The 17,388-nt window shown below is 37.3% G+C and overlaps 1 protein-coding gene across 30 annotated transcripts in view; it reads right to left on the minus strand.

Annotated features, from left to right (window-relative positions):
• Positions 1-17,388, minus strand: part of RIMS1 (regulating synaptic membrane exocytosis 1) — a 165,082-nt gene that overhangs the window by 43,286 nt on the left and 104,408 nt on the right. For 22 of the 30 annotated variants that reach the window (XM_014547387.1, XM_014547376.1, XM_014547372.1 and 19 more), the window contains one exon: positions 14,756-14,991. The exons of the other annotated variants lie outside the window; for them this stretch is intronic. In XM_014547387.1, coding sequence (XP_014402873.1) covers positions 14,756-14,991 — 236 coding nt within the window. The remainder of the gene's footprint in view (positions 1-14,755; positions 14,992-17,388) is intronic. 30 annotated transcript variants of the gene reach the window in all.

The raw sequence follows: 17,388 nt of genomic DNA on the forward strand, positions 1-17,388 counted from the left end.
AGGGGGAAAGATCAACCAAAGGACTTACATGCAAGCATATAGGTCTAACCAATGGACACGGACAACGGGGGGGTGAGGGCATGAGCGGGGGTGGGGGGTAGGGGGTAACATGGGTATAAGGACACATATGTAATATCTTAATCAATAAAAAAATATATTAAAAAAAACAAAAAAACAATTAACAGGATTTTAATCCTACCCAGACCATGTAGTATAGTAGCCAATAACTATCTTAGTCTATGCATGCTGCTCTAACAAAAATAACATAACTTAGGTGCCTTATAAGCAATGAACATTTATTTCTCACAGTTCTGGAGGCTGGGAAGTCTAAGATCACAGCACTGAAAGACCTGGTGTCTGGTGAGAGGGCCCACTCCCTTGTAGGCGGCTGTCTTTGGCAGTAATCTCACATGAAGAAAGGGGGTGCTAGCTCTCTGGGGTCTGTTCTATAAGGACACTAATCTTCATGAGGGCTCTACCCCCGTGACCTAATCACCTTCCAAAGGCCTCACATCCCAATACCACCCTATTGGACATTAGGTTTCAACATATGAATTTTAGGGTGAGACAAATATTCAGTCCATAGCACAAAAATTCAAATATTCAAATTCTCTCTGCCACTCCCTAGCTGTGTGACTTTGAGCAAGCGACTTAACTTCTTTCAGCCTTTGTTTTTCCCTTGTAAATCCAGAGATACTCACCAGACTATGTAATAAACTCTTAGCAACCTCGCAGGATTATTGAGAGAATTAAATGTGAAAATGCACATAAGTGTTTTACACAAAGCCAGTCACATACTACAGGCTGATCGTGTTTTGGCCATTCTTATTAGCAACTGATAGCCATTTTGATAAGTATCTGTGGGATGAATGAAATATTTGGCATCACATAAACATCCCCGCCCATGCTGAGCGGGAATAAAAGCAGCAGCCACTGAAGTTCAGTGGCAAACAATCCCTCGTTTGAGGCACTACAGACCTAAAGAAGTAAAGGTAGGAAAAAAAAAGTAAAGCTTCAAACAAAAATAATGGCTTGTTTTTACCTTGGGGAAGTGTGCAGAACCTAACTAAGAATGAACCATCAATGTTAGCATGGTATACTACAAAAGCAGAATCTTTTGAAAATGAAAAGTTTAGGCGATATGTGTGTAAAATTCAAGATATTTATGCTTCTTTCAATTATATTTAATTCTCATGTGGAAAGAAAGAAAAGTTAAGAGCGTATTAACTTCTATAGAAACTTCGAGGATAAAGAGCACATACTTATATGTAACTTTAAAACGGTTTTTTTTTTTTTTCAGGAATCCTTCCTCAATGCATCCCTAACCTTTCCTAATGTAATCAGGCTCTTATAGCTTTGAATAAGTTGGCACTGATGAGACGGTAAACATGAAAGGCTTTGTAAATGGTAATGTTCGGTAAAAGTAGGGTAGCCCTTTGGCTGCAGATACACTGCTTACGTAGTAAATGAACTTGTAAACAACTGGAGAGCAAGGAAAATGCTTTCTATTTCTTGTGTCCCACGAAGAACACTCAGTGCAGAGTCCCAAAGGGCACAGGCTTTTCTCAGATGCCTTGCGAATGGTTATGCAACAGTGAAAACTATAAAAATATAAAAGCAGAACAAAAGAATACACAACTGGCATTACTTTGAATAACGCCACTAAGCCTTTTACAGAGTAAAAAGATGTGCACCAAATTGTCAAATTGTGCTCTCGGGGCCCGAGAATCTAGGACGAGCTGACTGATTTGCAAAAGCTGGCAGGGGTCTTGAGGAGACAGGCTTCTGCCTGCAGCACCAGCCTCAGAAGGAGGCCAACAGATTTCAGCTCTTACAAAGCACTTTAAGGCAGGCGCTCCCACCAAGGGACCCATAAGTCAGACCACATATCCGTTGGAAATTAAAATCAATACTCGCAATGGCACGTAGAGCAAATTCAAGCATTTTTCTGGAAAAAAATGCTTGATCATCCTGGTGAATGCATTTAACACATTAAAACATTTGAATTCAGCCTTTGTCCTTCATGTTAACTGCATACAGAATATGGATCAATTGTCAAAATGAACTGCTTAATTTATTAAGGTAGATAGTTTTTCTCTACAAAAATAGAATGTTTGAGTCTTTAAAAGAGACAATAAAGAAAGGGCTGTGAGAAGACATAATTATTATTAAGCATTATAGAAAGCCAAAGACTAAACTAAAAGTAAATTCTTACTTTGAAGGTAAAATTTTCCTGTTCACATCAGTCTTATCAGTAAGTCTATGATATATATATCAATTGGTATTTCTTTGTCAATGATTTGCTGAAGATCACATAATCTCCATGAAATTTTATGTACTCTTTCTATAAAAGAGGGATAGAGAGTTAGAAACATTGATGAGAGAGAAACATCAATCAGCTGGCTCCTGCACACTCCCTACTGGGGATGTGCCCGCAACCAAGGTACATGCCCTTGACTGGAATTGAATTTGCGGACCTTTCAGTCCGCAGGCTGGCACTCTATCCATTAAGCCAAACCGGTTAGGGCTATGTACTCTTTCTTAAAGACATCTTCTCTTTCTTCCTTTCTTTTTAATTTTCATTTTTAAAAACAACTGAATAACTGTTTGGATAAATTTCCCGAGGTAGAAGTTTTAAATAGAAATTGGCATTTTTTGAGCAAGCAGGTTGATTCATCTACATTCAATTCACTATCACTTGAATTTATTTTCCTGTGAATTTTTAATCAATAAACTTTATTCTCTAGACCCTCCCTCTATGTTCAGTTTCTATAGTGCAGATAGACAGATCAAAGATTCTTATACTTTCAAATTCAAAGTGATCAAAATGTTAAATTAAGATGTTAATTGATTTGCTTATATTTTCTAATCAACATACTTCTACTTCACTAGATAATAGCAAAGTGTTTCAATGCAACTATATGTTATTACAAATATGAATTTATTTAGTTATTTATTACTACAGTATATGTTTATTACAAATATAAATTTATGTATTTAAAACTCTTTTTCATTTGAAACTTTCCTAAATATAAGATTATTTATTATTTGATGAATTGTCGGAAGTTGTTTTAGTTTTAAATCAATAGCTAATAAAATGTGGTATTTCTATTTACAAAAACATCCCAGAGTACTGAGTTTGAATCTGATATGCTAACTGCTAATTCTCCTGTAGTCCAAGAACATAAGTTCATTTAAGCCTCAGTAAAACCGTGACTAATCATGTGTGCCACATTCTTTAGTCATAAGAAAAGAATCCTTTACAACGTAAATGAGCTTGTAATAAGTATCACAATGTACTGGCCTGACATCAGAAGTTCTATTTTCAACATAGGAATTCACTAGCTGACTTAGAAAGCAGCTGGCTAGATCCATTTTGCACAGGGATCCTCTATCTCTATCCCCAACAAAATACAGATTTCCAAAAAACCTGGATAGTTTTGTATTTTTTAACCTTTGTATTTCCACAAAGTTAATAGGCAGACTTTTATTAAATGAAATGATATATGTAAGAGGGTGTTGGAATCTGTAATATCTTAATCATTATCAATGCAAATTTTTATCTTTTAGTAATTTTCTAATAAAATGTTACTTTAGATTTTTTTCTGTAATGATAAAGAAGTTACAACCACAACAATTCATTTAAATAACAATTATCTATTGTTGTTTACAAAAGGAAGGGCTAAAACTTAAAAGCAAAAAGGTGGAATTACCCAGTAAAATGTATCCAGATCGATGTTTATGTGCCTTTGAAGTTATATGTAAGCAAAAAAGGAAAAGGGGAGGTAGAAAAGTAATAAAAAAAAATTTATACCTGTTAAAAGTAAAAAAAAGTGTAGCTTTCTTAAAAATAAAGAAACTCAGAAGAAAAACTGCCTTTTATATTTACCCACTAAGAACAGCATGTCACAATACTAAATGAAATACCACAATATATTCAACTAATTATCATCCGAGCAAGCATCCTACTCACCCATCCAATAGACTTCCATCAGGGTTCTTCTGCAGTGAAGGCACTATGCTGTGCAAGACCAAAAAGTACCTGCTGCTTGATTACAGCTCTTGAGTAACTTTGAAGTTTGTCTTGTGACAAGAACTCAACAGATATTTATGGGCTAGAGAAGTACTTAAACAGCATTGCATGAGAACCAAAAAAGTCTTCCAGGAGTTCAGAGAGTCACTGTTGGCCCTGACAGGAAGCTGGAATTTGGATAGGGCTTAAACAAAGAAAAGAACTTTGACAGGCAAGATGACAGATGAAGGACTTGCCAGGTAGAGGGACAGGGGTGGGCAAACTTTTTGACTCGAGGGCCACAATGGGTTCTTAAACTGGACCGGAGGGCCGGAACAAAAGCATGGATGGAGTGTTTGTGTGAACTAATATAAATTCAAAGTAAACATCATTACATAAAAGGGTACGGTCTTTTTTTTTTTTAGTTTTATTCATTTCAAATAGTCCGGATCCAGCCCGAGGGCCATAGTTTGCCCATGGCTGGTTTAGCATCTGTAAAGGCGCAAAGAAGGAAGCTTTAAGTGTCCTGTGAACTCAAGGAAAGTAGGTCTAGCTGGATCAATGCCAGAAATGAAGTTGTGCACATGAGAGATAGTAAATAAACAAGAATTGTTTATTCATGTAAAAAAAAGTAGATATTTTTAACCAATATTTTTCTATCATACACATCTTATTGGTTTCACATCTGCATAATACATGTGACCTGAAGCATAAGGTAAATGTTATCCAAATTAAATTCATGCCCATGGACTTTCTGTGACCTTAGCAAGAAGTCTGGGGACACTGGATGGGCAAACTTCAGATAGAAGGGTGAGGAGGACTGAGGGAGTGGCTTGTAAAAAAAGAGACAAAATGCATAAGCTCCCATTCATTCAAGAAAATCTTTGTGTGCCTAAACAGTGGTATTGTGCTAAGTGATTACCACTTAAATCACAGACACAGTCCCTAAGATCCCAACTGGGAAAATTAGTTTTGAGGGAAGCGCTTTTACTACTTTATCGAAGCAGCTAGGTCAGGGATCAAGTTTTAGGGCAAGGTCTCAGGTCTCAGGTATCTTATCTTTGGGGGCATAAGCCTTCATTCTGGAGAATCATTGTGTCTAATGAGGTATGATATGGTGCATGGTATGAATGTAAACACTACAACAAGAAGGGGAAAAATGGAAAGTCATGGTAGTAGCATAATTTAATTCCTGACTCTGAGAAGCAGAGAATGTGTTTAGGGAACCATAAGAATGACCATTGATGGCTCATGTCTCTGCTTTCTGCACTGCAGGCATTATGTACTTGGCCTAGATACAAAGTCATGAAATTTTCCCTTTAAAGGTCTAGACAGTAAATATTTTTGGCTTGTGAACCATAAGGTCTCTGCCTTTGTAGCATGAAAGCAGGACAATACATAAATTAATGAGCATGGCTGTATTTCAACAAAACTGTATGTATAGACACCAAAACTACATTTTATGTAATTTTCATGTGTCACAAAATATTATTCTTATTGTGATTTTTCCAACGATTTGAAAAATCATAGAAATTATCCTTAGCCCATAAAAAAAGGCTTTGAGCCAGAGTTTGCTGGCCCCTGACTTAATTTAGAGGAGGCTGGGTAACAGGGCAGAGGGAAGGAGAAAGCCTGGATCACTCTTCTGCAGATAATTCCTAATTTGGGATGAACATACTTTGAGTCCACAAACACTATTCAAGTGTATGCCCAACATGCTATATATGACCAAGTGCAATTTCCTGAGGCCAGGGCTGATGGTTCACCTGAGCTTCAAAAAGGGACTAGGGGAACCATGAGAACCACAGCACAGTGATTTAGAAGAACTCCAGAGTAAGATCTTAAGAATTTGTATTCTATTAACTAATTTACATCTAATGAGCAGATACAAATATTTGCTGGATTAACCTGCCCACTCAATGCCATTCATGATGTCAGTGATATCTGCTCTTTATCTACTACTCTTTTTTTTTGGTTCCTTAGAATATTAAAATTGCTAATTATTATTATCAATGAACCCTTTCTATATACCAGGTACATTGCTAATATACTAACATAAATTTTCATTTAATCCTTACATCAGTCTTCCAAGGTAGGTATCGTTTATTTTTCCATTTTAGAGTTGGGAACACTGAGGCTCAAATGGGTCCTTAACTTTATTTTTTCTTCAGGAGTCTTCTAGATCCTCTTTCCTTATATTCTACACTTCCGTCCAAAGCAAATTCATTCCCCCCAGTTGCCATTTATATGCTATTATTGTTTATGGTTTTATCAATATTAATAAAACAAATGCATAAATATCAGCTAATTATTCAGTGACTTTTTTTTCCACAGTGGATTTGCAATTAGTGATATTTCAGGAGTTTTACATGTCTTCTTTTTGCTTTTCTGGGTTTAAAAATTTGAAAACTAAGTAAAATAATAAATCACAGATTTTCAACCAGTGTGCTGCAGGAATTTTTAAAACATGCAATAATTGACTATTTAGTCATGGGCATTGACCTCTTTTCCCTTAGGTTGCCAAATAAAAAAAAATGACAACAGCCAATGCCCTGAATATATAGGTCATATACTACAATTGCATCTTATTGGTCATGTTGCAGAAAAAGAATGCTTCTGGTAGGTTAATTCTTGGAACCAGAAATCCTCATATACAAGTATAGGAGCCCAATTAAAAAAATGTCATTTTGGAGCAAAAAGGTTAGGTAATTTACTATTATCATTATTCTCTTTGCAAATAAATCAAAATAATACCCCTTTTTTGCAGACTGGCAAAACATATAATTTTTGGTGTGCTGCAGAATTTTAGTAATTAATTTATGTGTGCCATGAGATGAAGAAGGTTGAACATCACTGCAGTAAATCAACAAAAACTATCTCAATATAAAAATCACTCTGCATGAAATGAGAATGCACTGAAATTGGTCATCTGTTGTAAAAATAATCAGAGAAGTTTCTTATTACATTTGAGTGAACCAAAATATTTTATAACACCCATTCTGAAATTGACCTCATGTTAAAAATTATCTTCGCACAGTTAACAATAATTATCAACACATATAATTATTTGAGTACTTATTGTATTGTGCTTTAAAGGCACATAATTATTGTTAGTATCCTTTCCTCATTCAAATCCTGAAATACAAATTAATTATAAAAATTAATTCCACTCAGATATTTTTCCTGCCAAAGCAACCTAAAAGTATATCTACATATTAGCCAAACTCAAAATTTATAGGTTAGAACAAGAAAAAGGACAAAAATAGAGCAGCTGGTGTATGTTTGAAAATACTAATCCTTATTAGGGCATCTCTCAGAAGATGAGTTACTATAGCCGCATTGAATCTCTATTAACAGTAGTGAATTCCTAAGCCAGACAGCACCAGTAAATAAAGGAACCCATGCTTACATTCATTTGATGGTTTTGCAGACTTGAGAATCATTTTTGGCACCATGATTTTGTGTCCAGGAAAACAAAGAACATGAAACATTACGTTCCTCAGAATGTTTTCTTGTGCTATTAAATGAATCAAATAAATGAGGCACAGAGAAGGAATTTAGACTTCAGCAACGTAGTTTTCACAGTAGTTTTCAGTTTCTGAAACTTCTGGAGGGGCACGGATTTTTTGCTTTGATTATAATCAGCAGAGCCAAGAACACTTTTCCTAGAGTATTCAGAGACCACCTTAGATTTCCAACCTACCACTTACTTTTGTAAAGGAGAAGAGAAGGCAGAGTTTCTTCACAAAGCAGCACTGGACTCAAAATACAGAGAATGTTTTGGTAAACTGAATTGCTTGTCAGGAGAAAAAAATAAGTCCTAGGGAAAATGTAAGACACTCATTTTCCAAGGTAAAGAAAGTACGAGGTCCAAGCTGATTTATTTTATGATTTGCTGTGTCTATATGACTTTTGGGAAGAAAATGAGAATAAAAGATTTGCAGAGGAAATTTAATATCTTGAAAATGTTCTTGGCATGAATATTGTCCAATGTGCATTTTAAAACAATTTCAATGTGCATTGAAATCAGCTTATTCAAGCACTATCCCTTTGGGTGAGTGTTGCAGTATAGTTTTATCAGTGTGCAGTATTCTTTCCTTGACAGTGGAATAAGGGCAATTTTGTTAGTTTCTCCCTATGATTTTTATCTTGAGAAGTTAGTGATATGCTTTGGAAGTTCATTAACTCTTATTAAGCGAGTATGAAGTCAAGTAGCCACAAATTTCCCAGAACTTCTTGGAATACTTATATTTTTGCCTATATTATAATCTTCTTGGTGGCTAATGAACTCCATGTAGTTTTTAACTCTATTATGGACTTTCTGAAATGTTTCATTCATGTGACTATAATGAAAGAAGTGTTTAATTTAATTGATATAAATTGCCAAGGCAAAAAAAAAAGTCTTTTAGACCCATATTCTGAGTGAGAATAAGAAAGAGATCTGCTCATTGCCATGAGAAGAGGTAATATCAATAGGTCTGAGAGAGATGTAGAGAGCAGGAGACAGCTGTCGGGGATGGGGCATTGAGGGCCTTGGTTGGGGCGGGTAATTGAACAAAAAAGAAAAAAAAAAAAAACCCCACAAAATCATGGACACTGTCAACAGCTTGGTGATTGCCAGGGGATATACTCATTGATTTTAGAGAGAAGATGGGAGAGAGAGAGAAAAAAACACAGATGTGAAAGAGAAACATTGATTGGTTGCCTCTCATGCGCGCCCCAACTGGGGATGGAACCCGCAACCCAGGCAGGTGCCCCGACTGGAAATTAAATCCACAGCCCTTTGGTGTATGGGACCATGCTCCAACCAACGGAGCCACCGAACCAGGGCTTTTCCCACTTCCTTTGGTAACATACATAAATGGCATGGGGACTTTATGTTTGGCATTTTGCTTTATATTTTCTCATTTAGTTCTTTGGTTCCTGTTTATTTCAGTTGTGAATGATTTCCTTCCACCAGATATGATAATACTAATTCTGAAATACCCACTGTGGCTGGTATAGTACTGGAGATAGTTATTCAATAATATAGGGTAAAATAAATCAAGCAGTAGCCAGTATAAAAGCTGATCATTTACATTTACAGATGTTTTCATTTTTTTGTTGTTAAACCTCATATGAGGATATTTTTTCCATTGATTCTTAGAGTGGAAGAAGGGGTGGGGGAGGAAAGAGAGAAAGAAACATTGATGGCAGAGTGACACATCGATTGGCTGCATCCCACAAGCACCCCAACGAGGAGGGGGGGATTGAATCTTTGAACCTGCAATCCAGGTTTGTGCCCTCCACTGGGAATTGAACCTGCGACCGTTCGGTGTGCAGGCCAATGTTCTGACCACTGAGCAACACCAGCCAGGGTTATATACATGTTTTCTTCATAAAAGCTAAAAGTCCTAGTCAGAAATCATAGTCTCACATGTATAGTGCTTATATGGTCTATTCTGAGATGACCTGTCTCTTGTATTGAGAAAGGATATCCAATTAAAATTAAAGAAATCTTTCAAGTGATTTTAGGATTGATTTGCCATATCTCAGGGGAATAAGCACATATTTTCAACATTTAATCAATGTGTTGTTCCCCGTGTCCTGGGAAGTCCTTCCTGGTTTAGTTTTTAATGCTCACCTCTTCAAGGAAGCCACTCAAGACTGCGTGAGAGCGGATCGCACTCTTCTTTGGTTCCCTCTGTACCACTTTGATGCTTAGATAATTGCCCTTTTTGAACTGAAATATTTCCTTGTCATGTGCCTTATTATACTGCGATATCTTTGAGGGCAGGGATAATATCTAATTCAACCTTTTTAGTGCTCCTAGCTCTTAGCCAAGTGCCTGGCATGGTGCCTATGGTGTACTAACAACATAGTTGTGCAGTAATGTTTTTTGAAGCTTATTTTAAACTCCCCCTTTTAGCCCAGTGGTTAAGAGCATGGGCTCTGGCATCAGGAATCCTGGGTTTAAATTCTGGCCCAATCACTTGCAATGGGACCTTGGGCAAGTTACCTAATCCCTCTATGCCTCAGTTTCTTCAACTTCAAAATAGGAATAATAATAATGGTACTTCAAACATTTGTTGTGACTAATAACGAAGTGAAATTGTAAGTACACACACATGCATGTATATAACTTAAGAGTGCATGGAGAAAGCTCTTGAAATGTAAACCTATTATTAGTTTTATTCAGTTAGATTCAATTTATTCATGTATACTTACCATTCTATGATACTTTTCATAATTGCCTTACACTTGTAGGTAATTACAAGGGTGTATTTAGGGATGACTCATCACAGATTTGTATACCCTTCTCAATAATGCCCTCATTTACAAGTGAGAAGGAGATTACCACTGCAGGAATATCATATAGTCAGTCTGTGAGTGAGGGACCAAATCCTCACAGTACATCAGGGTGGTCTTTAAACCTACTTAAGGTACAATCTCCTTCACATTCTAAAGCATAGCCCTAAGTTTACCCAGAACTTCATCAATTACAATATATTCCTGGATCAGGAGCTCTTTCTTCATTTCCCCTTTCCTTAAATGCTGCACTTTTCAATCTAATTCAGCTACTGTTTACTGAACAGGTGTTTAGCCATGTGCTTATTGCTTGAAGGCATTTACCAGAGTAGCAGGAGAGTCACTGTTTGGAAACTTGTCTGTTTATGTCATTCTCTTAGTTAAAATTTTTTTTGAAAAAGTGTTCCTACTTTCATTATGAATAAAAAGTGTGGTAAAGGTGATTTTAAAATATTCATATTATTTATAATGGAAATATTCTATAAGAATATACATAGAATTAAAGAGCCCAGTAAATTGTGTGTGTGTATGTTTGTGTGTGTACTATGCTCTTCAATTTGTTAATTATACTTTAGTTGATTTTGAACAAAGTCTCAAATATACTCCTTCAAGCAATCCTGTGGCTATAAAACAAAAGCAGAACAACTATGTCTTTTTTTTTTAATCTCTTATTCTAAAAAGAGGAGAGAGAATCTGTAACCAAGGGTGACAAGGTGGATCCCAAAGAGGCTCACTATACCAGAAGCCCTTAAGTGAAGTTTTTCTTTTATATTAAACACTAGAGGCCCGGTGCACGAAATTTGTGCAGGGGGGGTGGGGGTTCCCCTCAGCCCAACCTGCACTCTCGACAATCCGGGACCCCTTGGGAGGATGTCTGACTGCTGGTTTAGGCCCGATCCCTCTCACAATCCTGACTGCTGGCTCCTAATTGCTCACCTGCCTGCCTGTCACCCCTAACTGCCCCCCCCTGCTGGCCTGATCACCCCTAGCTGCCCCTCCTGCTGGCCTGGTTGCTCTTAACTTCCCCCCACTGTCGACCAGGTCACCCCCAACTGCCCCCTCGCTGTTGGCCTGGTGGCTCCTAACTGCCCCCCTGCCAGCCTGGTCACCCCACACAGCCTGCTGTTCAGTCGTTTGGTCGTCCCTCACTAACCCCCTGCCGGCCTGGTCGTAGGCAGCCATCTTGTGAGAGTGTGAGGGTCAATTTGCATATCACCTCTTTATTGTATAGGATAATTAAATATTTAAATTAAACATGATATGTACATTCTATTCCATAGAATACATACCTTGTATTAATATAGAGGATGTGGCAAAAGTAGGCTTATAGTTGTGAGTACATGAAATGCACTTTATCCTTGTATTATTATTTATTATTTATTGTATTATTTTCCATAAGAACAACTATAAACCTACTTTTGCCCCACCCTGTATGTGTAATGCTGTTTTCCTCCTCTGAATCTTTGCTCAGTTGACACTATTAGAAAACATGTCTCATCTGTGCTCTTGGAGGGCCTCCTGAAAAGCCTCACCAGTTTGGAATTAATAGTTTTATTTTACAACAAGGGCATTTAAGTCAGCTTGTCTAATGTTTCTTAGAATTGAATAAAAAATAGATAGTTTGTTTTTCTGGGATGATGGGCCTGGGGAAGACAGAGTTTAGGAAAAAAATTTAAAAGAAAAGATTCTAAGGATTTGTAGCCATTAAAACAGTGGTGTTGTTGAAAGGAAGAGCTGAGCATTCAGATGTGTGGGAACGCTGGCATGTTTACAGTGGGGCATCCAAGAGGAGCTTTCTATGGGACATTTCGATGAGGGAATATTTCTTGGGTGAGGAGGAATCTAAAAGTACAGATCTGATGGTCATTTGTAGAAGCTGAAGCAATAGAAAATAAGATTTCTTAGAATGAGAAATTCTGAATGTCACTGAATCTTCAGTGGACAGAGGAAATAGAATCATTGGCAGAGGAAAAAAATCACTTGTAGAAGATAGAAGAGGGGAAAAACCAGGCCATTCACTGAAACAAAGAACAACGATAATAGAGTTTTGCCACCACTTGTCATTTACTTTAGAAGCATCAGAACAGGTTATCAAATAAAAGGGAACATTACGATGCAGGAAAAGAAACATAAAATTTTATTATGTGGAGAGTTCACAGGAGGACATGAATCCAACCCACCCATTATATTAGCAAACTCATCTATACTAATAAAAGCCTATGTGGTCATCATGCCCTTGCGCCGTGATGCCCTCACGCCATAACAATCCATCACCAGGAGGCTGCATGTGCAGCGAGCGTTTGTACATGAGTGAGTGGGGTTGCGTGCAAGCGGAGTTGTGGAGGCGGGTTCCGGTGGGTCCCGGCAGCTCCAGCTCTGCGCAGCAAGGCCGAGGGTTCCCTGGCGTGGGGTCCCCTGGCTCCGGCCTACCTCTTTGGGGCAATCAATCGAGGAGCCCTGGATGGGTGGACAGGGCCTACCTCTTTGGGGAGATAGATTGCAGAGTTCCCACACTGTGAGAGGGCACAGGCCAGCCTGGGGAACCCCCCTCCCAAGTGCACAATTTTGTGCACCAGGCCTCTAGTATAATAACACAAAGGAAAAGAGTCCTAGAAAGATAAAGTCAAAGTTCACTCACTGAGTTACTTTGGAACAGAACTGTTTTGTTATCTTGGCTTTGTAATCTAATGTCCTTTGTGCTCCCGTATATTGCAACCCAGTCTCCTACGGCAGGCAAAATATTCCAGGTAAATTACTGGCAATAAAACTTTTGGGAAGGTAGGTATTTGCAATTCAACAATGAATGTAGCTGGAATAAGATTAAATTCATAAAGCAAAAGGGCTGAGTGTTTCCATGGCGATCCTTTGAATTTGTTACTTAAAAGCTGTGCCACAGGTATGGTTCCTATCTAAACATATTGCTGTGTTTTATTCTAAAAAAATATAATGGTACTCAATTAGTAACTGATAGAGAGGGAACTAACTACAGAAGAAGAATAAAAAGAGAAAGACTGTGGAAAGTTGGAGGGAGAAGATAAGCCATCTCCTAAACCTGCAGCTTCTCACACAGGAAACATGGTTTCCTAAAATGACCACAGAACATTTCCATTTCATATACGTGATGGAGGATTTGGAAATTTGGTGGTAAAAGGCTCATCCACAGTCCACACTGTAAAGCATCATTACATCAAACCATCAACCAAGAAGCACCACCATAAAAAAGAAAGCAAAACAAGGAAGAATGCCTCCTACTCCTAAGGAAGAATCCTGACCCTAAAGAAGATAAATGATTCCCCTTCATAATAAACAGTTAGCTCATCTTAGTGGGCTGACACAGAGGCAGGTCTATCACAGAGATGCTAGCTAATTTAGCTTTGTCTAAAACTGTGGTTTTCAGGAAGACAAAACCTCTGTTTAGATTAGTAGGTGTATTATTAGTTCAATTTTTGAATGGCTCAAACTCTCCTATCTCTAATTTATGTGTGAATCTGTCCAGTAGCATGCATAATTTTAAACAAGTACTTTCCAGGATGCTAAGTCAACCATAAAAAGGATTTCATGAAAGTTTTTTTCGTATAAGTAAACTTTGTGGACAACACTTTTGTTGTTAAGGAACAAAAAATGGTACCAATGTTTATAACAGGAGAGACAGGTGCTGACAATTGAAATCAGTTCAATATTTATCTTACCTTTCGTTTTCCATAGTACTGACTGAGCATAGCAATGAATTGTTAGTATGTCTAACCAAATGTTATATAATCTTAGGCAGTTTTTTCTATTTTATAATACAGAAATAACCATCGTCCTGTTTACTTTTTTCCTAAATACCTTGAGGACAGAAAGCTTTTAAGATTTATAAGCAGTAGAAAAACATTTGAAACTCAATTTGTATTAAAACATTATTCTTTGCACAAATCCGCTGACCCATTTTTCTAAAGTAAAGATAACTGCAGGGTTTTCACTTGCATTGAAAATTTAACAATTACAGTTCAATTTTTATGTTCATACAGTGCCATAAAAACTATATTTCAAGTTGCACAACTGACCTTCTTTTCTATAAAAATATAGATAGGGCCTAAATTATAAGTAATTGTATTGCGGAACATTTTGAAAAGGAAAATCCTGTTGCTTTTCTTGCATATAAATCAATTTGGATCTTAAACACTTCTTTGCATTTCCTTGCATATTTATAAACATGACTTTAACTTTCCTTTAATTTAAAGAAACATATCTGACCACATGACAGGTTGACAATTATACTTGCTTAGAAAACTGTATAGAAAAAAACAAACAAAACACATACATGTAACAGATTTCCAGAGACAGAAAAAGAAACTTCCTTTGCAAAGAAGAATCACTACACTCTACAAACCCATCACAATCCACAGCACGAAGATCCATTCTGGTCTCTCCAGCAAGACCTTGAGATGCTTAAACTGCATTCGCTTCACTCACCTGTTTGGCTTAGTTGGGATGTGCTTCTACTCCGTCGAGACACTATGGCGACCACCTTGGCGCTCAGGCTGGACCTCCGTTTCTTCCCACCTGCTCCTACGGTCCCCACGGCTGTGTCCGACTGGCTGCCATCATTATGCTCCAGTGTGTACATCTCTCCACTCACACTGGTGCTCTTCGTGATGGCTCTTCCTGAAGTCCCCATCCGTCTGCCTTGCATTTTAGGGGTAAATGAACTATATTTACAAAGTAAAAACATATATGCATCCATAAATTACAGGTCAGCATTATTGAAACTCTAAATCTAATTTATTTTGAAATAACCCAGGCACATTTTTAGGGGCCAAGCCAGTTGAGCAGTAGTCCTACAGCTAGGCATCCTTTAAGATCACATCACTACCCCCAAATATTTACTAAATGTAGCTTAAAACAGTATAAAAGAAGAAGCTATAAACTTTTCAAAAGAGAGTAAAAGGAAATGCAACCATAGTATCTATGTTAGGTAAATGCTACTGACCAATTTTGTAAATAGTTGCCATTTATTTTCAGTTAATACTATTTACTATTAACTATTTAAATCAACCCAGCACATTTTTATACATTGCTGAGGAAAAAATTTTGTTAAAAATGGACACTGAATTTGCCACGACAAGGTTTAAAAAATGAAAACAGTATCTGTTCTAATTTTCCTTTGGGATTCCAATGAGCAGAATCTCTTTGCTAGTTGAAGCTTAATGAGTCCAGGAAAAACTGCAAACGAGGCAAAAGATAGCATTTCCCTTTTCCTTCCTTGTCCCCCGATGCTCCATCTCCTCCACACAAACTTCATCTCATTTTTCGATTTTCGCCCCTCAAATCCACATGCTCGAGGCTGAGACTTTCCTTTCTGTTGTTCTTTTCTATTAAACTTTAATTGTCTATGTCCTCAGTCTGTACTAGTTTATTTGAATTATATTACTGTACTTTTCTCCCAGATGAATAAATTATGGTTGAGAATTTCAGGAACCATGGAAGGTCAGTGGGAAAAATAAACAAAAAAATCCTCTCTACCTGCCAAAGTTAATGTATGCTTCTGAGTTGGAGAGAGGTAGGGCAGCGAAGTGGGGAGCCAAGGATGTTAGGATACTTTGAACCTTACAGATTAATGTTGCATCTGCAGCGCTTATTCATCTAGCCTGGCCTTTTTGGTTCAATAAAGACCTGGCTTGATATATCTGAAAGGACCCTCTTAATTTTGTGCTATCTCAAAATATTTTCAAACATTGGTTTACACAACCCTTGCCAACCATATCAATTTTTTATTTCCTGACTTGATCTACAAAACACATCATGATGTAATGTAACATTTTCACAGCGATACCATTTAATAGGTTGAAATAAATACTAATATGATTAGAAATGATAAAACAAAGTTTTATCTTGTGATCATGTAACATATTTGTGGTCACATATATAATGAGTGTTTAAGTAGAAAGAGAAATTGGTGTGGGCTGAGTTCAGAAAGGTGGGAGGGCAATACTACTGTGAAATGTTGTACAATGTTCTTTAGGCTATAGAGAAGCTTAAAAGTAGGGAAAATGTCTCCTATAATATTTATATCATGAACATTTATTCAAAACGATGTAGGAAGATTAAAAATTTTTTATATGGTTATTTAACCATAGCAGTGAAATGTTCTGCAATGTTGACAAGTAAAAATCCAAAACAACAAAAAAGGGAAATCTCTGTATAGTAAGAGATTACCATTCTTAGGGGGAGGGGGGAGGGAGTTGAATTAAGAAGTTATATTAAAATGATTTTGTGAATAAACAAGATACATTTTTTTCCTCAAAAAAAAAAAACTTTGTTTAAAAGAATTCTTATATGATCCAAGGCCAGTACAGATGCAATCAAATAATTTGTACACAGAAACAAAAATATGTTGGGCATAAAAATAAAACATAAAAACATTTTAAATAAAATATTTAGTTAAAAATTTTAGAAGGAAATAATGCTTGACAGTGTTTTAAAAATGAGGGTGAACCTCTTTGCAGTGATTTGATCAATTATTATAGTTTCATATAATTACACTAGAGGCCCGGTGCACGGATTCGTGCACTGGTGGTGTCTCTTGGCCTGGCCTGCGTCCTCTCACAATCTGGGACCCCTTGGGGAATGTTGGACTGCCGGTTTCGGCCCAAACCCCACAGGACAGGCCAAGGGACCCGACTGCATATAAGATCTTTGGTAAATCTCTTCCCTCCCTCCCCCTATCCCCTGTCCCTCTGAGATTCATCAGTCTGTTCCATGTTTCCATGCTTGTGTGTTGAGCAGCGGTTCTCAACCTGTGGGTTGCGACCATTGGAAAACACATATAGCATATCAGATGTTTACATTATGATTCATAACAGTAGCAAAATTACAGTTATGAAGTAGCAACGAAAATAATTTTATGGTTGGGGGTCACCAAAACAGGAGGAACTGTATTAAAGGGTCGCGACACTAGGAAGGTTGAGAACCACTGGTTGAGTGTCTGCCCCCTGGTGGTCAGTGCATGTCATAGCTACTGGTGGAACAGTCACTTAGGCTTTTATATATATAGACTAGAGGCCCGGTGCACAAAATTTTGTGCACTCGGAGGGGAGAGGGATCCC

This window comes from Myotis brandtii, unplaced genomic scaffold (assembly GCF_000412655.1).
Source record: "Myotis brandtii unplaced genomic scaffold, ASM41265v1 scaffold471, whole genome shotgun sequence".
Taxonomy (NCBI): Eukaryota; Metazoa; Chordata; class Mammalia; order Chiroptera; family Vespertilionidae; genus Myotis; species Myotis brandtii.